Raw genomic sequence first — 25,221 nt, 5'->3', positions numbered from 1 at the left:
CTTGGTTCAGAATAATATATGCAAATTTGGTTCCTGCGCTTGTTGCAGCACCTGTTTCCTATTTTTGATCACCCCGGTGCTTCACTCACTTTGTGCTGAATTCACATTACACAATGAGGTACTAACCAACAGGAAGGTCCCCTCAATAACAATGTTTAAACGGATTATGCAGTACTTGCACATTCGTTGGTAGTTTATCATTTCTGGCTGTTGCTTGACTTCTCAGCCTACATTTGGCATGTTTTATCAGACTTGTAAGTTCACTTTGTGTGCACAGAAAGATTTTGCTGATCTTGCATTGACCTTTACCCTCAAAATAGTTTGGCTGCAAGCATGGGTGGTCTCATAGGGATGCCTTGGTAGGAGGATGAGATAGAGCAGCAAAGAAGCTATCATGGAGCAGGAGATGCTGCTAGAAGAGGGGGAAGGAGGGGTTCAGAGGGTCCTAAGGGAACACTTCTGCACCCAGTTTACTTGAGGGGCAATAGTTTCCCCAAGGAGGTGGTCACAGTGCTATGTCACCTGCTGCAGTTACCAGTTGAGCCACAAACCAGGACATTGCGGCACTGTCTATGGCTGTCAACAATATCATGGCCTCAACTTGTAAGTCATGAGCTTCTTTTATTCTGCAAACATAGAGCATGCAAGGCAATCTATCAACTGCCTGGCATCCTTATCAATCTAAAGTAATTCCTCAATGGTATGGCTGATTTGCCACCACAAGCATCTCAGCATGTGGGTCTGTGCTCTCTAAATCAGCAAAAGTGACAAACCCTTCATCCTGTACCAGTCTTCAATGCCATATTTATTACAGTTAGGCTGCCAAGCTACAGGCTGGCTGTTATGCAGCAATCACTATCCTCTTTGGACATTGGTTAAGGCTCTGGTACCTCCCATACCTGCAGAGCACAGCTACAATGAGAACCATGCTGCCTGGAGCAACATTATCAAGCAAACAGTTCCATGCTCGAGCAATGTTCCTGCTGTATGATCCATTGTGGGGGAGCTTTATAGTACAGCTTTGAATGGGTATCCAGATTTGTCCTCATCTGCATGTTGCATAACTTTGCCATCGTGAATGACCATCTCTTACCATCACCTGGTTGACAACAACTACAAAAGTAGTAGGTAGGAGAGGCAGTAACCACCAGAGACCCTATCTACTGAGCACTGAGCGCTTAAAAGATTGAAGGCTGCTGTGCTTCCATTGAGGCCACTTCAGGTGGCCTCAATGAGATTTGAGCTGCTTTGGGAATGTGGTTGCCATAGTGGAACAGCTGATTGTGTGTAAATTGTCGATAACTGAGAGTTATAATAGTGGTGAATGTGCGAACATGAGGAGTTATACATAATCTCAAACAGCAGGCAAAACAGGTTCATTTTGGAAGCATCCTGACTAACCAACTTCCTTCTTGGTTTCTTTGAGGAAGTGGCAACCCAAGTGGATTGACCGATGACAAAGATGTTTTGACGCCGTTCACATGAAAGAGTATTAGTTAAACTCAAAGCTGTGCAGTTTCAAAGTAAAACTTGAGAGTTGTTAACAATTTGGCTGAGAAGTATTTGTTAGTAGGATGTTGTCAGGATGGAAGGACCTGGTGGGTTGCTCCAGAGCTGAATGGTTGGACCCACAACTGCTTCCATTTGTATCAGTACTTAGATTCAAAAACTTTTGCAAATTGGTACCAAACTAGAAGAGGCAGCTTAGGAAAAAACAGAATGGGTTTGATAAAATATGTAAGTGGGAAGAGCAATGGAAGATGCACTTTAACTTAGACACGTATAAAGTGCTTTATGTGAAAGGGAAACAGATCATGCACCATGTATGGAGGTTGAATTAGCTTAAGAATGAATTTGAAAGAGACCCAGGAGTCTTGATAGAGTTGATACTCAATGCCTGACCAATTCAGAGCAAGGGTCAATAAAGCCAATAGATTTTTGAACTACATAGTTAAAACATTAGAATACACATCAGAGGAAGTCAGAAAGTAGTGAAAAGTAAATTTAGCACTGCTGTCTGGGAAATCTCCATGCAGAGTGATCTATGCATGGAGCATTTCTTGTATTGTAACTATAATCCCAGCACTTTGTTTTTTTTCCCATATTTGCTATTTACAATGTGTAATGGCCTAAAAAACAATCCCCAAGAGACTCCATTAGGATCTGGTCATCACGTGGAGCCATTACCATTACTGACAGCCCTCAGTAACTGAGAACACAACCAATTCCATATCCAACCCGGGATCTTTCTCCAGTGCCACAGAGAGAACACTGTTACATTGCAGCCTGTTCTAAGGTATCTTATCAAAAGCAAGTCTATTATTGTGCTAAGATTTAATTTTGTTTAAACTTTTGTGTTGCCCAAGGAATTGTGTTATCATAATCTGAATCTATTATTAGAAAATTTTATTTTCTGCTCTTATACATAAATATTGAAAATTTTAAACATCAGTTATTGCAGTTAATCTAATTATACATAATTTAAATCTTGCACCTGATGTAGTACATTTAAGTAGTGTGTCACAGCTATCCAGAGAGCAAAAAAGAATCACATTTGGCTCAAATAACTGTGAACAATTAAGATAATTGTGCTGACCAGCTGAAATATCCTATTGACTAAATGTGAAGCAATCAAAAATCATTGTCACTCAAGATGGAGAGGGGGTAAGTTTCTAATTGGCAGTTAACCTGTGTCACATACTCATCCAAACAAAATTGTTCACATTTTTCTAATCCAGCAATCTGAAGCCAGCATCTATCACAACAAAACCAATCAAATCCCTGAAATAATCTCTGCATACAGTTTTGTCCAGCTTTTTCCTTATTAAGGTTGCAGTCTATAACTAAATGATATTATTATGACTGCCTATTTCATAGGAATGTGGGGCCTGAGTTTTGCTTTAGACCCAAGTTGGAAATTTCACCTGCGCTTTCGATGTTGGTGATTCCCAGCTACTGTTGACAAATTCTTCGTGTGTGTTTTGATGCCTAATGGAAGTTGTTGTTTTCATTGCTTTTGCGGAAGTACAATTTCCTCAGTGCAATGTGGCAACCAGTCAGATCATTTGCAAAGAACCGAGGATTGATTAATGAAGCAAAACAAAATATATAAAAGACCGTTTTATTTCAGTTTGAGCTATTATTGAAATGTATACATGATTTTGTGATGAAAAATTTTGAGTTTGCTTAGTAGACATGTTTACACCAAGGCTAGAGGTGGATGATAAGACAGTGATTTTGAGCTTGTACACCTTGGCTAAAATAGGTTTGGTTATGGTAGCTGACTAATTGGTTGTTGGTGACTCGATTGTGGGAGGGTGGGGGTTCCTCTCAGGGTACTGTAACAGCAAAATCTTCAGGAACAAGTCCAAATTGATAAATAAGAGAAAAAAACCTATGTTTTATCATTGCTCATCTCAATCTTTGATGTCTCCTTCCCTGACTGATCAAACTCACTTGTTCCTGGCTGAGTGGGTGTGACTTCGGGTTTGGTGAGATTTTCTTTTCTGAACGAACCTCTTGCTTGCGAGAAAGGAAGAATAAATAAGTGTTTATATCAAATAGTCCAAGTGGGAGGTAGAGTGAAAAATTTTTGTAATGTTAATTAAGAAGAGATTTTCAGAGCAAACAAAGGAATTTTCTCATTTCTTCACGTTTTCGTATGCCCAAATAACATTATAAATGTTATGTCTGAGGTCACCAGTAAATTGTTTAATATCTTTACCTCATATTAGTTATGAGATATATTGCTTACATTTACCTGTGTTGCAATGATGAGCAATGTGCTTGTTTAGATTGCAGTGGAACCACATCAAATATTGGAAACCATACTCTACGTTATGGGTTATTCATGAGCAATGGTATAGGAGATCTGGTTGTCCTCAATTAGTTCATGGTGCATTCTGTCTAACTATATTTAATAGCTGACAATTCACAATATTAAAACACACAGCTAATGGCAGTAAATTAAACCTTTTATCATGTGAAATTCTGAGAGGGTGGGAAAAAGAAATTAGAATTGCAGAATTGATTTAGTAACATTGGCTTCTCGAACTGATTTACAGTTGCATCTGCATCCCATGATCACCTTCAGGATTTGTGTAGCCATCTTATTTCTTACCTTATAAGTCATTCGAGATACACTTCTGGTAGGGATGTATATATGTGAGGTTTATTAACCTACCAATGGTACTTTTTTAGCAAGTGATTTTTGTTTTAGTAGGTTCGGGTAAAAGAAGAAGAGTCACGGATGAAAGAGAATTGCGTATCCCCTTGGAATATGGGTAATTGTTTTATGTAAACTGAGTTCCATGTATTTTATTTGTATTACGGTTGAATATTTGGTTTACAACTCTCCAGTCCGTCTTGAAACACATGTCACAATAGAAACTTAGTGGAGAAAATCATTTGGGGGGGGCGGTTTTGTTGTAAAGTTCTTAATTGCTAGAGAAAGTGGTTTTCCTGACATGTATTCCTACCAAAGATTATACCATTTGTTTAAAGGTGTGATCTTGGGATTGGCTGGCCAGTTAATATGTGTTTACAGTTTAGAGCTATGCTCTGATACTATTTGAAACACAGAAGGTTCTTATAAAAAGTACATAATTTGCTGTGAAATGCTTTGGAAACCTCTTGTGTGAAAGGTACCATATAAATGCATTTATAGATTTAGCATTCCCTCCCTCCACTGCCCTGCTGCAATCTTGTTGGCTGCAGTCAATATGGCGCGTTACCCGGGCATGATCTTTGTTGCAGTACTAAAGGCTATGTTTCAACTCTCACCTTCCCATTACTTACAACTCCTGTACATTTTGTCTTCAAGGATTTGCTTAAAAAGAAGTCGTTGATGGTTACGAATCAGTTATGAGCCCACAGAGGCTGCTTTGCTTGACCTCTCACCCATTTAACTTTAATCTATCCAGTGTTTAATCTTTTTAACAGATTTTAGAACCAAAGAAATATTCAAACAAGCGATGATTCGGATGCAGAAAGCAATAAAGACTGTGCACCATAAACTGGAATAAAGGAATTAAAATGAAATTTCAAATGACTGTGTAGATTGACGTCAATTAATGTGGAGAAACATGAGGTGATATATTTTGGGAGGAAGAATAAAGAAGGGACATATACGTTAAATGGTACAGTTTTAACGAGTAATGGTGCAGAGAACAGGAGGCTTCAGTTGCATAAATTTTTAAAAAGTGGAAGGGTGTTAATTAGGGGGTGGCTGTGGAGAGAGAGATGGGGTATGGAGTACAAAAGCAAGGAGGTAATGCTAAATCAATACAAATAATTGGTTTGGCTGCAGTTAGAATATTATTATAGAATGGTTGCATCACAGAAGGTAGACACTTGGCCTATCATGGCTGTGCTGTGTCCCTTTGAGCAACTCAGCTAATCCTACTCCTCGGCCCTTTCTCTGTCGCCCTGGAATTTTTTTCTCTTCGGGTGCTTATCCAATTCACTTTTGAAAGCCACGAATGAATCTGCCTCCTTTACACTCTGAGGCAGCATATTCTCCATCTAACCACTAGCTGTGTAAAAGAGCTTTTCTTCATGACACTGTCAGTTCTTTAACCAATCCTGTTAAATTGGTGTCCTCTGAAGTCCTTCAATCACCCCTGCAACCATTCATTGAAACATACAAGGTTCTGAAGGAGCTTGAAAGGGTAGATACTGAGAGGTGATTTCTCCTGGCTGGGGAACCTAGAACACGGGAGCAACAGTCTCAGGATAAAGGCTGATCATTTAGGACTGAGATGAGAAATTTCTTCCCTCAAAGGGTTGTGAATCTTTATAATTCTTTATCCCAGAGGGTTGTGGATGCTCCATCATTGACTATATTTAAGGCTGAGACAGATTCTTGATCTCATGGAGTCAAGGGATATGGCGAGCAGGTGAGAAAGTGGAGTTGAGGCTGAAGGTCAGCCATGATCATATTGAATGGTGGAGCTGGCTTTAGGGTTTGTATGATCTACTTGTAGTGCTATTTCTTATGTTATTCTTGTAAATCTTCTCTGCACCCTCTCTAATGCCACACCTTTCTTAAGCGCATTGTCTAGAACTGGACACAATAGTCCAGTTGAGGTGAAAGCAGTGTTTCATAAAAGTTAATCATAACCTCCTTGCTTTAGTATTCTATGCCTCTGTTTATAAAGCCCAGGATCCCATGTGCATTTTTAGCCACTTTCTAAACCTGCCCTGCTATCAGCAACAATTTGAGTAAATATACCCTGAGTTCTCTCTGTTCCTGCACCCCCTTTAGAATTGTATCCTTTATATTGTCTCTCCTCATTCTCCCTACCAAAATCTATCACTTCACACTCCTCTGCATTAAATTTCATCTGCTATGTGTCTGCCCATTCCACTAACCTGTCTATGTCCTCTTGAAGTCTATCACTATCCTCCTTACACTTGCCAATACTTCCAAATTTTGCAATTATGCCCGAGTCTAGTCATGAATATAGATCACAAAAAGCAGTTGTCCTAGTACCGACCCCTCCCTTCCTCCAATCTGGAAACAACTGTAAACGCTCTGTCTCCTGTCACTTAGCCAACTTCCGATCCATGCTACCACTGTCTCTTATTCAATTTTGCTGACAAACCTATTATGTGGCACTTGAACTTCCAAAAGTGTTTGATAAGGCACACCATATCAGCTGCACTACTCTCATCAATCCTTTCTGTTACCTCATCAAAACAATCAAATCAAATTGGTTAAACATGATTTGTATTTAACAAATCTGTGCTGGCTTTCCTAAATTAATCCACACCTGTCCAGCGATTGTTAATTCTGCCCTGGATTATCGATTCTAAAAGCTTTCCCACCGCTGAGATTATTCTGTCCAGATTTGAGTGCATTACTACAGAACAGATGTCAGCAATATGGAGAGAATGCAGAAGAGACTTACCAAGCTGATGCCAGCAATCAGAAGATTTTGTTATGAGACAACACGAGAAAAACTTTGGATTTTGTCATTAGATCTCTCAACTTTCTGAAGTGTTCAAAATTATATTAAAGTAAATGCAAATTTCTTCCATGAGGACCACTCAACTAGAAACTTGCAAAAGCAGAATTTCCAATAGCTTTTCAAAAAGGAGGTTGATAGATATTTGAAGAAGAAAACTTTTAATAGATATTTGAAAAGGGCAGGGGACCAGGACAAAGCATATAGCTCTTTCAAAGAGCCAGCAGTAGTGTGATGGGCTGAATGACCCCCTTATGCTGTAAAACTCTATAGTACTAAGTTTACAGGGCAGAATGATGCCATCCGCCCATGTTGTTTATGCAGAATGTGCAATTCAAAATTAATTTCACTGCCCTGTCCCCTCCCCATAGTCCTAGATCTCCCTCAACTTCTAGTGCTTATCTACGTTTCCTTTAAAAGGCTCACTGCCTCTACTACTGAAAAACTTGATGTGTGTTTACTACAGTTTCGTGGTGCCTTGATAGGAGGTCTTGCATCTAAGGCAGAGTAAGATAATTAAGTCGTTAAGTTAATGCATGTGGCAGATGAGCTGTAAAGAATCTCCAGTTTCATGACCTCATCACCCATTGGTTAACTAAGTATTTCAATTTTTTTTTATTTGTTAATTATTATTCTCTTTCGAGTTATCAACAGTCACAGATTGCAACTCTTTGAGTACAATCACAGTTCTTGATTTTCCGGGAGTGGGACATGAACCCACAACCCTCTGATTCAAAGGCGAGGGTGCTATGAACTGAGCCACAGCTGACACCTCTTTGTTAATTATTATCATGCGTCAGTTACCAATGGCATGAAACAAGGTTGGGGATTTGTTCAACTAAGTAGGTAGATCATGAGAAAACATTAGTAATAGTTAGACTTTTCAGACTATTCTAGCCTTTTTCATTCTTGTGGCTGAAAGAAATTGCATGATAATGAGCAGGTGCATTGGAGAAAAGGAGCAATCTGTAATAATAGTACTCAGTTTTTTTTCTGTGCAAGACAGTTTTGATTGCTCAGTTTAAAGGACACTTACTTTGGTGGGTTAATATTTGGTGGGTGGTGCCTGGTATGTGAGGAGGTGGATGGAGGACTAGGGTGCATGATGTACCTGTTGTTGCCAATGATTGGTGGTGGTGGTGGCAGCAGCATGGTTGCCTTGATGGAGAGCAGAAACCGTGGAAGGTAAGGGGAGCCCAACAACAAAGTTATCTGAGCTGGAGAGATTGTTCGCATGAGGGGTGGGTTGCAATTGATGGGAGGGATAGGGATAGAAAGAGCAAGGAGGGAGAGGCATAGGAAGGGTGGAGATGGCATGGGAAGAAGGGAATGACATTGGAGGGGTGGATGAGATGGTGGAATTGGTTCAGTGCGGCAAAATGTCAGAGACAATTATTTGTTACAGCTTATTATTCAAAAGCTATTCTTTGTGCTAAAAATTAAGATTTGCTAGATTTGAATGAAAAAAGTCTTAAAAAGCTGTCAAGTGAATTTAAAGAACACGGCAGTATTGATTCTATAGATGGAGATGATGATAGTCTATAGCCTCCAGAGTTTCTGCACAATCTAATTCCAACCGGCATGCCACTGCACAAACTTAGACTCAAGGAAGGAGCAGTTATACTGTAGCTATGAAACTTGAATCCTAAATAAGGACTTTGGAACAAGATTGATAATTGTAATTAGGAATCTGTTTCCTTTGATGATAAATGTTGAAATTATAACAGGCAAATTTCAAGGAAGTGGAGTATTCCTTATGTAATATTGGGCTCATCAACTTCCAACTTTTCAATTCAGGAGAAAATAGTTTCCAATTAGACTTTCATATTCTATGACTATTAGACACAGGGTCAGACTCTTGACAATATTTGTGTTTCTATTCCTAGGCCTGTTTTTACACATGGACAGCTTTATGTAGAGTGAGGAGTTTTGACCCTATTGGTCCTTTATTTCAAAAAATACTGTTACAATAAAGATACTAATTTGACCACAAATGTTTTGCTGGTCTCTGCTAGTATTTAAATATTACTGTCCCAAACATTAATTATGCCGATTAAAATTAAAGAATCTGATTGATGTTGTGCCTTGTCATTCGGAATTAATGGATTTCTTTGTTGTTTAGGTGGCAGAGAGAGACCAGAATTAAGACTGTTGGTGGCCGTCTCCAGGGAGAGGTGATTTATTATGCTCCTTGTGGGAAGAAACTTCGTCAGTACCCCGAAGTGATAAAGGTAATTGCTGTGTCTGAATTCCACAATTTTATGTTGTCCCAAATCTTTTTGAATCTGAAATATATTTAAAATGAATTATAGCTTACAGGTAACAATTACTTTTTAAATTATTTAGTGATATATAGTTAGCATTTAATGAGTTCTACCAATTTATTTGTATTTGCTTGAGCATTATTAAATATTTTGTATGGCATGCACTTCCTTTCCATAAACCCATCTTTCCTATATCATGATTTCCCATTTCTAATGGGAAATCTTATGTTAAAATATGAACATTAACTTGTAACAATTAATTTGTAATGCCAAGAGGCAATGGTCTAACTGGGATTGCAATGTTACGTGATAACATTGGCATATTATGCTGCTAAGCTGGTACTGTTAACCTTTTCCCCAATAAATCACTCAAAATACTTTCTCAAAAAATTCACCCATAATTTTTCCTCAGTAACTGAAATTATTCTTGTCCAAAATATGTTTTAAACAAAATTTAAAAGTAATAACATATTTCACAGTAACATGATTAACATTGAATTGCCTTTTGCATTGTATGCCTTCATTTTTTACTTGAAGACCTTTACCCCTCCCAAAAGCCTGTGCTCAAAAGTAACGGGAGAGAAGCACATTAAACTATGGGCAGAATTTTGCCCTTGGGGGTGAGCGGGAGCGGTCGGGAAGTTGAACGCTGTCCGTGATCGGGTCACGAATGCGATTTCACTCTGGCGGGTCAATTAAAGCCTGCCCAGCGTGAAACGCGCACTGCAGTGCTGTAGGGGGTGGGGGGGGGGTGTGGGGCGGTGGGTGGGTGCAGGTGGTGAGCGTGGAAGTTTCCGGATGCACGCAGGAAAAGCTCCCTGAGACACAGAGTTGACTCAGGGAGATGAAGATTTTTGAAAATATAAAAAGATTTTAAATGTTATTACCATGTCCCCTCATGTGAGCAGAGATGTGTTAGAAATTAGTTTGAAAGATTTTTAATTCTTCTTATGACTGATTGAAACCCCATCCCATCCATGGATGAGGTTTCACAAAAAATCCAAAGGCTGCTTGGCCTTTTTGCCTGCCCGCCAATCGTAAGGATGGACAGGCAGTGAAAAATTTCATTTAATTACATTTTTAATGGCCTTAATAGGCCTGTTAATTGTCGACGGGTGTGCTGCCAACTCCCACGCGTGCCTACTGACCGAAATATTGTGCGAGTGCGCGATAACATCGGGACACTTGCCCAACGTCATCACACATCACTTTTTGCTCGTTTGAGCCGGACGCGTACCTGCCCAACGAGCGAAAAATTCCAGCCTAGGTCAATTCCCCAGGGGCAGGCAGCATCATGGGCCAATATCTTCATGGTGTTTTTCAACTATATCAATGGAGAGCGCTACACAGGCCATAACCTGTGGTGCAGCTTACCCCTGGGGTAGCAATGTAGGTTGGCATAGCGCTGCTAGAAGTAGCATTGCACAAACTAATTTCTCCCCCAATATTTTTGCCCATAACAGTGGCTCAATTGAATGATTGCTGTCTGGGCTTGTGCAGTGTACCTAATTCCCCAGGATGTGTCAGCCAAACTGTTGGAGTATTTTTTTCCGGCATCCATCAGTTTCAACTAAATTATTCTTCAAGCTTTTTGTAGAAAAATTATGAGAAATTTCAAAAGCTTTATTCAAGTAATGTTTAAATTGTACTTTTAAGTGGCGAGGTTGCATGTGTGTGTGTGAGAGAGAGAGAGAGAGAAATAAATACTGACTTTACTGATTACACACTTTACAGTTTTATTTTGATTTAATCAAAAGTGAGCAAACTTGGGACATTTTTTGACATCAACGCCACAATATGTATGCAAATTGTGTTCAATAAACTTCAGAAAATCTCTTAAACTGGGCATGAAACTGTCATGCCTTATCTAGGAGTTGATAATTTTTTTAAAAAAAACTTGAGTTAAATTTTAACACATTGCAATTACTAACAGATATAAAGAAATGATGAAAACAAATAAGTTGATAGTAATTAGCATGTTTCCTTTTCTACAGCAATGGCGCAGACACAGATAGATTAAATGAGACATACGTGCATGCACTTGCCCTGGCACTTTTACCCTCACGTCCACACACTACTCCACCCATGCTGTCTCCTCACTTCAGGTAGTGAATAGGGGCGAGACTTTAACTCCGTCAAAACCCACTCACTTATACAGTTAAAATTGAACCCTAGGTATCTGCCACTAATCTGAAATTGACATTCCTTTTTACATGAAAATTCAGGGCTCTCTTCCACAGTTACTGATGGACTGATAGAACCAGCACCCCCATGCTGTCAAACACCAGCAACATACATACGAATTAGGAGCAGGAGTAGGCCACTTGGCCCCTTGAACCTGCTCTGCCATTCAATAAGATCATGGCTGATTTGAATGTAAGCTCAACCCCACATTCTTGCGTACCCCTGATTAACCTTTCACCCCTTTGTTAATCAAGAATCTATCAAGCTCCGCCTTAAAAATATTCCAATAACAGTTTCACATTTGCCCAAATTACACTTCATTTGCCAGATCTTTGCCCACTCAATTCACCTATTTATGTCACTTTGTACCCTCCTTACGTCCTGTTCACAATTTACTTTCCTACCTATCTTTGTGTCATCAGCAAATTTAGCAACCATTCCTTCGGTCCTTCACCCAAGTCATTTATATAAATTGTAAAAAGTTGAGGTCACACCACTTGTCGCATCCTGCCAACCAGAAAAAGACCCATTTAAGCCAATTTTCTGTCTCCTGTTAGCTATCCGTGCCAATATGTTACCCCCTACACCATGAGCTTTTATTTTCTGCAATAACTTTTGATGTGGCACTTTATCAAATGCCTTTATCCACAACACCTTTAAAGAACTCCTTTAAAGAACTCCAATAAATTGGTTAAATTTCCCTTTTATAAAACCATGTTGACTCTGTCTGATTGCCTTGAATTTTTCTAAGTGCCCAGCTATAACATCTTTAATAATTGCTTCTAACATTTTCCCTATGATAGATGTTAGGCTAACTGGCCTATAGTTTCCTGCTTTCTGTCTCCCCTTTTTGAATAAAGGAGTTATATTTGCTATTTTCCAATCTAATGGAACCTTCCCTGAATCTAGGGAACTTTGAAAAATTAAAACCAGTGCATCAACTATCTCACTAGCCACTTCTCTCAAGGCCTTAGGGTGAAGTCCATCAGACCTGGGGATTTGTCAGCCTGCAGCCCCAACAATTTGCTCAATACCACTTCCCTGATGATTGTAATTTTCCCCAGTTCCTCCCTCCCTTCCATTTCCTGATTTACAGCTATTTCCAGAATGTTACTTGTGTCCTCTATAGTGAAGACCGAAGCAAAATACCTGTTTACCATAATCTCCTTACTTTCTATTATCAATTTACCAACAGCATAGTCAACTCCAGGTCCCATGTTGTAATTCTATCGAACTGCAGTTACTGCAATCTGGGACTACCCTGATTGCTGTCAAAACTCAATATGCCCCAAAATATGTTTACACGTTATTCCCCTTTTCCAGTAATGGTCGATATCAGCCATCTGTAACCTAAGGGTTTTTCATTTATGGCTTTCATGGAACAGTGGAGTGTGTTGTGGAGTTACATCCCTGCAACAGCAGTAAAAATCCAGAATTTGGTTTATTTAAGCAGTGTAAGATAGTGGCCAACATTTTATACTCTAAATGGCATTGAAAAATTAGATTGTTATAAAATGATGTATCCTTTGATTCATTCTAAACACTACAATGAGCATTTCCTTTAAGTATATATGTAACTATCACATTTACTCCTATAAGTCCCATGCTTAGCCCCTGTAACACTTTCCTTGTTACACTTAATGGATAATACCCCATTGCTTTTAAAACAAAAAGTACCCAGTGATTGGCCATAGGCAATGCCATAAGAGATTTGCTGGTATCACCTCAGCTGTAAAAGCATTTGTGTAATACTGTAACTCTTTTTTCCTATAGTACCTTACTAGGAATGGAATAACAGACATCACTAGGGACAATTTTAGCTTCAGTTCAAAAATGAAGGTTGGTGACTTCTATGAAGCCAGAGATGGGCCTCAGGTAATGCTGGTTTTAATCACAGATAATTATTGTTGGCACTTATGATGACTTTGGTTTTCATTATTTGTAAACCTTAGATGGTCTCTTCCGTTGACCACAGGGCTAATGTACTTCATGGTGGGGGAATGAGACATACAAACCTGTAATATCTCTGTTTCAGTCTCTGCTTTGTACTATTTGCCAATGTCAGCCAGAGTGGGGTAGTCAAGTATACTCACCACCTCTGAGGTAAAAATAGAGAAAAGTGCCCAGGCTTTCCTGCTGTTTTTTATCCACTGACTCCTGCTCATGGAGCTGTGCATGTCTGGGAGGAGAGGGTTATATTCAGCTATGAGGCCTCCAACTGGCCAGGAAATATTAAAATTGCTTGCTTGAGCATTACCTTGCATGCTCAAAGTAAGTGAGCATGGCTTCCCTACCATGGGTCATTGCCTTAAGCAAGTATTGTGGGAGAGAGGAAACCTAGACAATGAAGTATCATCTTTGTTGACATATGACTTGCAAAGGAGGAATCAAATAGTTGGAACACTTCTATAATCGATTCTGTATAAATGAGATTTTTTACTCCAGGTTTCATTTGAAGCAGTAACATTTGAACATTATTTTGGATCAGGGTGGTAATCAATATGTGGAATGCTTCATTTGCTATTTTTTACTCCAAGACTTCGTTACTTGAAATGTTATTGAGAATATTCATCAAAATTATGTACCAATAGTATATAGAAAATGGTTTCCTGTTTCTTTTTTGCTGTAAACCATATATGTTGTCCTATTTTTAGGTTACTTACTTGTGTAGGATTAAGAAAGAGTATGCAGATCTTTTCGATATAAACTTGGTATTGAAAATGCTTAATGCTAATTAAGATTTAGATTCTGAGTCAAAAGTCATATGTGCAAGCCCCACATAGTCTAGGCTGACTTTGGGCAGCACTAAGGGAATGGTACATTGTTGGTGGTGGCATCTTTCAGATAAATGTTGATTTGGGGCTTGACTATCTGTTCAGATGGACATAAAGGAATTTATGAAGTGCATGATGGGTTCCCCAAGTGCCCAGGCCAACAATTATCCCTTCACTAACACCAAAGACAAAGTAATTAGTTATTATCTCATGCTGGTTGTGGCATCTTGCTGTGAACATATTTGCTGCTCTCTCTGCCTGCATAACAATGGGGTTTATATTTCAGAAATAATTGATTAGTTGTAAAGCTACTTTGGATGTCCTGAAAGGTACTGCATAAATGCAAGCTCTTTATTTTTCCCTAATCTTTGTACTTTTACCAGGCACTAATTGAACTAGGGTGTAAACAGATGCAGTTTAGCATGACTCTTTTGAGTGTTATCTTTAGCTCTGAGATGTATACAGTCCCTTTTTAGTGATACTATTTTGACATAGTGTTCCTCTTTTCATTCCCAGTAATATTGCCTTGCATAACTGTGAACAGTTTTGGTCCCCTTATCTAAGGAAAGATATACTGGCATTGGAGGCAATCCAGAGAAGGTTCACTAGGTTGATCCTGGGTTTGGAGGGATTTTCTTATGGGCAGGGATTGAGTAGGTTGGGCCTGTACTCATTGGAGTTTAGAAGAATGAGAGGTGACCTTATTGAAACATATAAGATTCTTAGGGGGCTTGACAGGGTGTATGTTGAGAGGTTGTTTCCCCTTGTGGGAGAGTCTAGGAACAGAGAACATAATCTCAGAGTAAGGGGGGGCGCCCATTTGAAACAAAGATGAGGAGGAAATTCTTCTGAGGGTAGTCAATCTGTGGAATTCTTTACCGCAGAGGGCTGTAGAGGCTGGGTCATTAAGTATATTCAAGGCTGAGATAGACATTTTTAATCAGTAAGGAAATCGAGGGTTTTGGGGAAAAGGCAGGAAAGTGGAGTTGAGGATTATCAGATCAGCCATGATCTCATTGAATGGTGGGGCAGACTCAATGGGCTGAATGGCCTCCTTCTGCTCCTACATCTCATGGTCGTATAATGCCTAGAGATTGGTTTAGTATAAAATAATCTTGTTCTTGGCAATCCCTTTTGATTTATTTAAAAACCTGTATAAAACTGGTTCATTTTTCTTTAGAATTAGTAATCATGAAAATAATTTTTAGTAAAGGGGAAAGAATACCTTTCATCATGAAGATATCATAATTATCCTGCGTTAATGGAAAATGTCACAAAGTAGTCTATTTGGAACAAAAGAAATTAAAATTAATCAGATCACATTACAATAAAGGTATGGGAAAAAAGAAGTTCTGGGGTTTGAGGATTTAAGCTTCCTATAGGAGGAGTCACCCCGAGTAATTTTGCTTGTGACGCTACTCAACCCATAAATGGATTTATGGAGTATTAATTGAAAAAATGAAGAATACTGCATGACAAAAGTGAACAATTTAGCTGTGATGTTCACTAGCTTTAATTTAGTACAATTTATTATAGAAAATATCTCAGTTTAGACTAATTTAAAAAATCCCGCGGAACATCATTTCAGGGTATGCAGTGGTGCCATTTAAAAAACGAGGAAATAATGCCAAAAATAAAGGCAATGGAAGGACGGAGAGGTCGTCCACCAAATCCAGAAAAGCAACGTGCAAGAGATGAATCCAAAATGAGACGTCGCAAAGGCAGGCCACCAAACATTGCAAGGCCAGATTTCCAAAAGAACAGTGATGTAAAACTGTTACGAAAATTGGAAGCTCAAGGTAAGCATATATAAATTGGATGCATTACATTTCATTATCAAAGGCCAAATACTTGATAAGTTTTATGTTTAAATGTTTTCAGCATATGCAAAGAAAGCAGCAGAATTAAAGATGATGCAGAAACTTGAAAAGCAAGCTTTGGCACAGAAAGCTAAAGAAGCTAGAAAACAACAAGGTAAGTACTGAGAAAAAAAATTATTGGGATCGTCACCAATTGTGCAAAAAGGTTACAGATTTTTGGATTGTTTATTTAGACTTGCTGAATTTACTGGGCAAATATTCTTTCCAGCAATAATGGCAGCAGAAGAAAAACGGAAACAAAAAGAACAACTGAAGATGATGAGACAGCAGGTACTCCTATATGTTTAATTTGCTGCTTTTAACATTTACCAAATCATCTTTTTTGTGCCTTTGATTAGTATTTTTGTCTCTTATTTACATTTTCACTCGACGGGGAGCACAATTTATTCCACTCTTTTGGTGGTACTTCAGCCATAATGGAACTTCAAGTGCCAATTAGAGGGAAGTTTGTGTTTATGCAACTACTGCAACTTCTATCATGAACAGTGATTGATATGCACAGTTAATGTATTGATCTGTCAGTTAAACACAATTATGTGTGACTTCTGGAAGTAGCTGCCTTTGGGTTACTGAATGGTATTTCACATATTTGTGCCTTTCCTGTATTTTTTAGTGCTGTGTTCATCCATGTATCCAAAACAATTTTTTTTCCAGGGTCCATAGTTGTTCTCCAAAGTCGTTGGTAGCTTTACCTTGGGAATTTGAGCTCTTATTTTCAGTGTCTTGTGCTTCATGTATAAGAGCTTTTGGTATCAATTTTTTGTCACGTAGTTTTATTTTATTTGAAATGTATTTTTAGTAAATTGTGTGCAGCAAAGTTAGACTGCTTATGCACGAATCTCAATACTTGTTAGTTGTTATGGGACTTGTATCATTGTTTTTATTTTCTGTGCTTTTGGCTAACTATTACTATTGTATTGGTGGCACCCACAGTAGATAGCTAACTTTTGGATATTTTTATATTACATTTTATTAACATTCATATTTATTGGGTAAGACTTCAGTGGTACATCGTGGGGGCATCTGATTTTAAGCCAGAGCATGTTATTTGAATCTTTATAACTGAAGTGTGACACAATATTTAAAATGTTGTGCACAATTTTAAAAGGATTTTAACTCCCATTGGAGGAGAGAAAAGACAAATGTTTCAAGATTTAACAAGTTAAAAGTAGATACTTACAAAATTAAACTTTTCTATGAAAGATCGTGAGAAACCTGAGAAGCTCTTTAAAATGTTGAAAAGGCATAATGTGAGATGAAAACTATTAAACGAGTTTCAAAAGTTGAAAAATTTGTCTACCTCCACAGTGTAATGGAAAATGGGGAGATTTCAAATCAAATATAGTAAATGTCTTTTCATTTAAGACATTTCTTGTTGCATAGTGGAACCTAGATTACCTCAAATTGCAAGAAAGGGCTATCCATTTTTCTCTTCCTTTACACGAGTTTTCATAGATATAAGGAGGTCAGCAGGTGTCAGGCTGTTGCTCTTTTTTTTTGGTTGTTAGACAGGATCCAGCTACTGGTAATATCAGATGGCACCACAATAATTTACAGGTTAGTGTGAGAGCTCTGAGCTGGCAATTGATCCTGTTGACAGGAATTAATGAGTTTGGTGCTGTTTGGAGCGGTTTAAGGTGGATGGGGGTGGAGAAACCAAGAAATCCATAGTGTACAGCAATTTGAGGACTCCTGTTTCTTTTGCTAATTTTTGTTGACCACTAGGTGGGCCCTCTATGTTGTGAATAAACAAGGAGCGTACATGTGTTAACTGCTTTGAAAAGGAGCTGGATATATTTCTGATTAAGAAATGGATTCAAAGTTATGAAGATATATGCAGATAATTGAAAATATTGCAAAGCTCATGTGCATTTGGGATTATGGAAATGTCCTTTGTAGAATGGAACAATTCATGGTTGAATGATGGTTTTTGAACTTGCTCAAGACTTAATAAATTAGTGTCCATCACATTGCATGTTGAACATTGCCTATTGTTAAGGGCAGGCCTTAAAAGCTAAATAGCAATTTCTTGTTACATTGTTATTGCATTGTATTGGTATTTCTTTTTCTGGATAAAAACTTTATACTGCTCTGTCTTGATAACTACTTGATCTCCATAATTTGGATTATTATGTGTTTTCCATTATCACCGATCTTTATGTGCAATATCGCATGTGATTACACAATGACCTCAGAGCTCAAGTTTTTTGCCTACCAGGTAACAGTCAAAATAATAATGCGTGGAGAATTGGGCTAAACACAGCATTTTCAACTGCTTTGCTTTACTTGCTTTTATCGGAATCCCATGTATTGGACTCTGGGATTGGAGTTGATGCATGGGCAGTCCTTTCTGCTGACCAGAGTTCCTGGAGACAAGCAGACAGGAAGGCCATGGAAAAAGCAGAGAAGACAAGAAATGAACAGCTGGTGGAAAAGAGAGCTCGCCGGAAGGAAAAATTATCAGTTGCCTTCGGACTAACTATTTATCTATGCTAGCTACAGAAGGGACTGCCACTCACGAATTGACCTCTACAGCTGCAACAGACGATATTCAATCCAGAAGTCACATACATCCTGGGTGCAGTCCGTCCCAAGACGAATGGATGCCATCACTTGATTTTAATTTAGTATGTGCTGATGTCTCTATTCAGTAGTGAAGGTGCTGAAGGAAATGGATCTGGCCAGTTTCAACTGACTTTGTAATGCAATGCATGCAAATCAAGATGCAAATAAACCTGCCCATAGTTTGTCACTCTTTGCTGGTCAACTTCAGAGTTCACAAGAATGTTGAACATAGGAAATATGAAGTACACGTTAGTGCAACGTCGGAAGCTGTTTTGTTTTGTCTGTGTAGGATTATGTTAGCAGAGTAGAGAGTTTTTCCTGCACCTAGTCCATGCTTATTCTGACCTGGGGCTACTTTATGCCAACAGTGAATATCTAAGGTAGACAATGTTCCTTTTTTTTTTTTTGCTGAGCATAAATATATTAGTGACCTGAGCCTGGAAACTTCCTGACTCCTGCAACCTGCTTCTAGGATGAAAATCCAGCCCCTCGTCTCCAAGTCCCAGGGACGTGTTAGGGATGTTAGGTTTTGGTAAACGGTTATACTTTAAATTGTCTCCTTAATTATAAGATAGAATGGAATTTAGAAGATAGCTAATTAGCATTTCTACCTGGATACAAGGCCTATGTGATTCATGTTGCCATGGAGATGGACTTTGAGAGGAGAAAGGTCCAGAGGAAACCATTATAGGATCAGGCTGCAAATTTTCCTAAAAATATCACTGAACCTCACAGACGGGGTCAGCCTGCAAGAATGCGAGAGAGTTAGAGGCAGCAAGTATCTTGTTCACCGTGCAGGATGCAAGTGAAAGCTTGTGCTCAGATTGTAGAGACCAAGTTCCCTGGTAGACCAAAATAAAAACAAAAAACTGCGGATGCTGGAAATCCAAAACAAAAACAGAATTACCTGGAAAAACTCAGCAGGTCTGGCAGCATCAGCGGAGAAGAAAAGAGTTGACGTTTTGAGTTCTCATATGACCCTTCAACAGAACTGAGTAATATTAGGAAAGGGGCGAAATATAAGCTGGTTTAAGGTTGGGGGGGAGACGTTGATGGGGGGTGGTGGTTGTAGGGACAAGCAAGCAGTGATAGGAGCAGATAATCAAAAGATGTCACAGACAAAGGAGCAAAGAGGTGTTGAAGGTGGTGATATTATCTAAACGAATGTGCTAATTAAGAATGGATGGCAGGACACTCAAGGTACAGCTCTAGTGGGGGTGGGGTGGAAAGACTAACCGGGCATTAAAGGTATAGATTTAAAAATAATGGAAATAGGTGGGAAAAGAAAAATCTATATAAATTATTGGAAAAAACAAAAGGGAGGGGGAAGAAACGGAAAAGGGGTGGGGATGGAGGAGGGAGTTCAAGATCTAAAGTTGTTGAATTCAATATTCAGTCTGGAAGGCTGTAAAGTGCCTAGTCGGAAGGTGAGGTGCTGTTCCTCCAGATTACGTTGGGCTTCACTGGAACAATGCAGCAAGCCAAGGACAGACATGTGGGCAAGAGAGCAGGGTGGAGTGTTAAAATGGCAAGTGACGGGGAGGTCTGGGTCTTTCTTGCGGACAGACCGCAGGTGTTCTGCAAAGCGGTCTCCCAGTTTACATTTGGTCTCTCCAATGTAGAGGAGACCGCATTGGGAGCAACGAATGCAGTAGACTAAGTTAGGGGAAATGCAAGTGAAATGCTGCTTCACTTGAAAGGAGTGTTTGGGCCCTTGGACGGTGAGGAGAGAGGAAATGAAGGGGCAGGTGTTGCATCTTTTGCGTGGGCATGGGGAGGTGCCATAGGTGGGGATTGATGAGTGGACCAGGGTGTCCCGGAGGGAACGATCCCTATGGAATGCCGCCAGGGTGGGTGAAGGGAAGATGTGTTTGGTGGTGGCATCATGCTGGAGTTGGCGGGAATGGCGGAGGATGATCCTTTGAATGGGGAGGCTGGTGGGGTGATAAGTGAGGACAAGGGGGACCCTATCATGTTTCTGGGAGGGAGGAGAAGGCGTGAGGGCAGATGCGCGGGATATGGGCCGGACACGGTTGAGGGCCCTGTCAACAACCGTGGGTGGAAAACCTTGAGTGGAACTGTTTTTGAAGGTAGCATCATCAGAACAGATGCGACGGAGGCGAAGTGAGAGAATGGGATGGAGACCTTACAGGAAGCGCGGTGTGAGGAGCTGTAATTGAGGTAGCTGTGGGAGTCGGTAGGCTTGTAATGGATATTGGTGGACAGTCTATCACCAGAAATTGAGACAGAGAGGTCAAGGAAGGGAAGGGAAGTGTCAGGTACATCGATGATTACTTCGGTGCTGCTTCATGCTCTCGTCGGGACCTGGAAAAATTTATTAATTTTGCTTCCAATCTCCACCCCTCCATCATTTTCACATGGTCCATCTCTGACACTTCCCTTCCCTTCCTTGACCTCTTTGTCTCAATTTCTGGTGATAGACTGTCCACCAATATCCATTACAAGCCGACCGACTCCCACAGCTACCTCGACTACAGCTCCTCACACCCTGCTTCCTGTAAGGACTCCATCCCATTCTCTCAGTTCCTTCGCCTCCGTCGCATCTGTTCTGATAATGCTACCTTCAAAAACAGTTCCTCTGATATGTCCTCCTTCTTCCTTAACCGAGGTTTTCCACCCACGGTCGTTGACAGGGCCCTCAACCGTGTCCGGCCCATGTCCCGCGCATCCGCTCTCACGCCTTCTCCTCCCTCCCAGAAACATGATAGGGTCCCCCTTGTCCTCACTTATCACCCCACCAGCCTCCGCATTCAAAGGATCATCCTCCGCCATTCCGCCAACTCCAGCATGATGCCACCACCAAACACATCTTCCCTTCACCCCCCGCCCCCCCGGCGACATTCCGTAGGGATTGTTCCCTCCGGGACACCCTGGTCTACTCCTCCATCACCCTCTACTCCTCAACCCCCACCTATGACACCTCCCCATGCCCACGCAAAAGATGCAACACCTGCCCCTTCACTTCCTCTCTCCTCACTGTCCAAGGGCCCAAACACTCCTTTCAAGTGAAGCAGCATTTCACTTGCATTTCCCCTAACTTAGTCTACTGCATTCGTTGCTCCCAATGCGATCTCCTCTACATTGGAGAGACCAAACGTGAACTGGGCGACTGCTTTGCAGAACACCTGCGGTCTGTCCGCAAGAAAGACCCAGACCTCCCTGTCGCTTGCCATTTTAACACTCCACCCTGCTCTCTTGCCCACATGTCTGTCCTTGGCTTGCTGCATTGTTCCAGTGAAGCCCAACGCAAACTGGAGGAACAGCACCTCATCTTCCGACTAAGCACTTTACAGCCTTCCAGACTGAATATTGAATTCAACAACTTTAGATCTTGAACTCCCTCCTCCATCCCTACCTCCTTTCCGTTTCTTCCCCCTCCCTTTTGTTTTTTCCAATAATTTATATAGATTTTTCTTTTCCCACCTATTTCCATTATTTTTAAATCTATACCTCTAATGCCCGGTTAGTCTTTCCACCCCACCCCCACTAGAACTGTACCTTGAGTGTCCTACCATCCATTCTTAATTAGCACTTTTCTTAGATAATATCACCACTTTCAACACCTCTTTGTTCCTTTGTCTGTGACATCTTTTGATTACCTGCTCCTATCACTGCTTGCTTGTCCCTACAACCACCCCCCCCCACCCCACAACTTCTCTCCCCCACGCCCCCCCCACCCCCCCACCCCCACCTTAAACCAGCTTACATTTCACCTCTCTCCTAATATTACTCAGTTCTGTTGAAGGGTCATGAGGACTCGAAACGTCAACTCTTTTCTTCTCCACCGATGCTGCCAGACCTGCTGAGTTTTTCCAGGTAATTCTGTTTTTGTCCCTGGAAGACCACCTAGCTTTGGCTAGAGGGAGGGATCTCCAATTCATCCCTCACTGTGAACGTCAGTTCAGGGAGTAGAAGTAATCCAGCTGGAAAAGGAAAAAGGAACTGAGAATAGCTTTGGACTGTTTCTGGAGAATGAAGTGTCCACTTAAGGGACAGAGTAAAGATAACTGTGGCAGGGGGATTTTTGGTCATTGTAAAAGTTAAATTGGAACTCTCTTCTGTAGTTTAGAGTATGTGGCCTACTGAAATGGTGTTTAGCTAATGTTGCTTTCAGTTTGTTACATTGTCATGTGATCCTTAAGTCATTCACAGGAAGTTCAAATTTCTTTTAAAAAAAGTTATCAGTTTCTACTGGGATCGTAACATTGTTCAGCTCCTTAATCTATGTAGGCATTTCCTGTATCCAGCATTTTATAAAGGCATCCTGTTTCTTCAGCCTCTTTATGGACTGGAGAAAAAGCTTATTCCATCCCCTTATAAGTGGTAGTTGTTTATTATGTTGCTGGTTTATTGAAAATAATTTACCACTGAATATTGAATAATTTTATGACTAGTAAAAGTATAATAAGGTAGATGATTCATTTTGATGAAATCAGCAGAAAAATAGCCATCTTAGCATTATGTCCATCACCTTAATACTACATGGGTGCAACAACAGTATTTAATTCACACAGAATATGCAGAGCTAAAAGCTGTGCACATAAAATTAACCAGCTTTAATAGGGTCTGACCAATGGTTACATGACTTCAACTCCCAGTAAAGACATTTTATGCTGCGTTGATCAACATCTGCAAAAAAAGTGAAATTATCACCTGTGGGTGTGGTACTAAGATTGCCAGGTATCTAAAGAAACATAAGTTTGTGCCCATTTGTATTTACAGTAAAATCTTTTGTTCAATCTGCTAAACTAACTTTTTATGCTAATTTATTAAATTTAAAGAATAGTTACTTTTTTTTAATGTTGGTACTGTATATATTTCTCTACAGGAAAAAATCAAAAGAATTCAGCAAATAAGAATGGAAAAGGAACTGAGAGCTCAGCAAATTCTAGAGGTAGAATCTCCCATGGATTTTTTGTGTATGTTTAGACTTAAAATTAGTAATTTGATGTGATGTTTAGATTGTAGAGTTTTGATTTTGTGTTTTACAGTGCATGTGTAAGGGCTATTCCAGAATCTTAAGAGATATGCAGGTGATATTGCCTGGCCGCCTTAGCAGGATTCAGTGTTTAATTAAAGTTAAGTCCAATGGTTGTTAATGGAGGCCTGCTTCCTCACCTTGCCCCATGCTTGCGGAATGGTGCCTCTCAAGCCAAATATAACCAATTGTCTCTATAATGGAGAGAGATGCCTATGACCTCTGTTTAATTACTAAATTACTTAGTGACTAGGATCTTCCAAAACCCCTTGTTCACGATTCATATTTTGAAATAGTTTTGTTCTGTACTACGGGGAAAAGGCAGGCATGTGACACTAGGTGAATTGCCCTTGCAGATAGTGGGCACAGACATGATTGGCCAAATGGCCGCCTCCTGTGCTGTAACCAATCTCTGGTTCTACCTTTGTGTTGTGAATTTGCAGTGCTTGTTTAAAATGTAAGTATTTCATTTTCTCCTTCCCTAATTTAAAAAAAAATTATTTCATTTATTAATATTATTTGAAAATATATTTTTCTCTCCTTTTCTTCCAAATGGTAGATTTTGCAATTCTTGCTTAGGCACTTCTTGTTAAAGTGTTTCCAGTAGTTGAGTCTCCAAGGAGCAAAACCTTATGCATGTCATTCTAAATGGACCTGGCTAGCTGAATAACTCTGGTTGCAGTGTCTCAGCTCAGCATCCAAATGTCTCGAACATTACAAACTTTAAAACTCAGAAGGTTTATTTAAAGGGTATCCAGAATACTGGAAGGAAATCCTCTACAAAGGCCAAATTGCTTTTTTGAATGCTTCTTCGTTGTGTGATGGATTGTTGAGGTATACATTGGGCAGTGTACTTGCACAGGCTGAAAACTCCCATATTGTATCTCTATCATGCAGAATTTGATCGTTACAAGCTGGAAATTCTCACTGCCCAGTTTGAACGAACAATTTGTACTTATATGGCACCTTTATCGTAATAAAACGCCCCAAGGTATATTTACAAGAGCATTGTAAAGCAGACATTTGACACTAAGCAATGTAAGACAGACAACCAAAAGCTTGGACAAAAAGATATATTTTAAGGAGCACCCTAAAGGAGAAAAGAGATAAAGAATCAAAGTGGCTTAGGGAAGGAATTCCAGAGCTTAGGACCTAGGTAGCTGAAGATACAGCCACCAGTTACAGAACAATTAAGATCGTGGATGTCATGAGGCCAGAATTAGGTGAACGCAGATACCCTGGAGGATTGAAGGGTTGGAGAAAATTACTGAGACGAGGAGAGGCGAAGCGTCAAAGGGACTTGAAAACAAGGATGAGAATTTTATAATTGATGTGTTACTAGATCAGGTACCAACGTTGGACAGCGAGCACAGGGATAATGGGTGAATGGGACTTAGGAGTAAGGACATAGGCAGCGGAGATTCGGATGAACTCAAGTTCACAGAGGGTAGATTTTTTTTCATTCATTCATGGGATGTGAGCATCGCTGGCATGGCCAACATTTATTACCCATCGTTAATTGCTCTTGAGAAGGTGATTATGAGCCACTGCCTTGAACTGCTGCAGTCCATGTGACGTAGGCACAGC

The 25,221-nt window shown here is 39.9% G+C and overlaps 1 protein-coding gene across 1 annotated transcript in view; it reads left to right on the top strand.

The window, feature by feature from the left end:
* The window catches only part of baz2ba (bromodomain adjacent to zinc finger domain, 2Ba), a 322,339-nt gene that overhangs the window by 211,506 nt on the left and 85,612 nt on the right, over positions 1-25,221 (top strand). Inside the window, exons 10-16 of the mRNA XM_078552234.1 lie at positions 4,220-4,283; positions 9,091-9,199; positions 13,190-13,291; positions 15,779-15,989; positions 16,072-16,164; positions 16,279-16,340; positions 23,485-23,550. Coding sequence (XP_078408360.1) covers positions 4,220-4,283; positions 9,091-9,199; positions 13,190-13,291; positions 15,779-15,989; positions 16,072-16,164; positions 16,279-16,340; positions 23,485-23,550 — 707 coding nt within the window. The remainder of the gene's footprint in view (positions 1-4,219; positions 4,284-9,090; positions 9,200-13,189; positions 13,292-15,778; positions 15,990-16,071; positions 16,165-16,278; positions 16,341-23,484; positions 23,551-25,221) is intronic.

This window comes from Cetorhinus maximus, chromosome 11, assembly GCF_964194155.1.
Source record: "Cetorhinus maximus chromosome 11, sCetMax3.hap1.1, whole genome shotgun sequence".
Taxonomy (NCBI): domain Eukaryota; kingdom Metazoa; phylum Chordata; class Chondrichthyes; order Lamniformes; family Cetorhinidae; genus Cetorhinus; species Cetorhinus maximus.
This window is presented reverse-complemented; position numbering and strand designations above follow the sequence as displayed.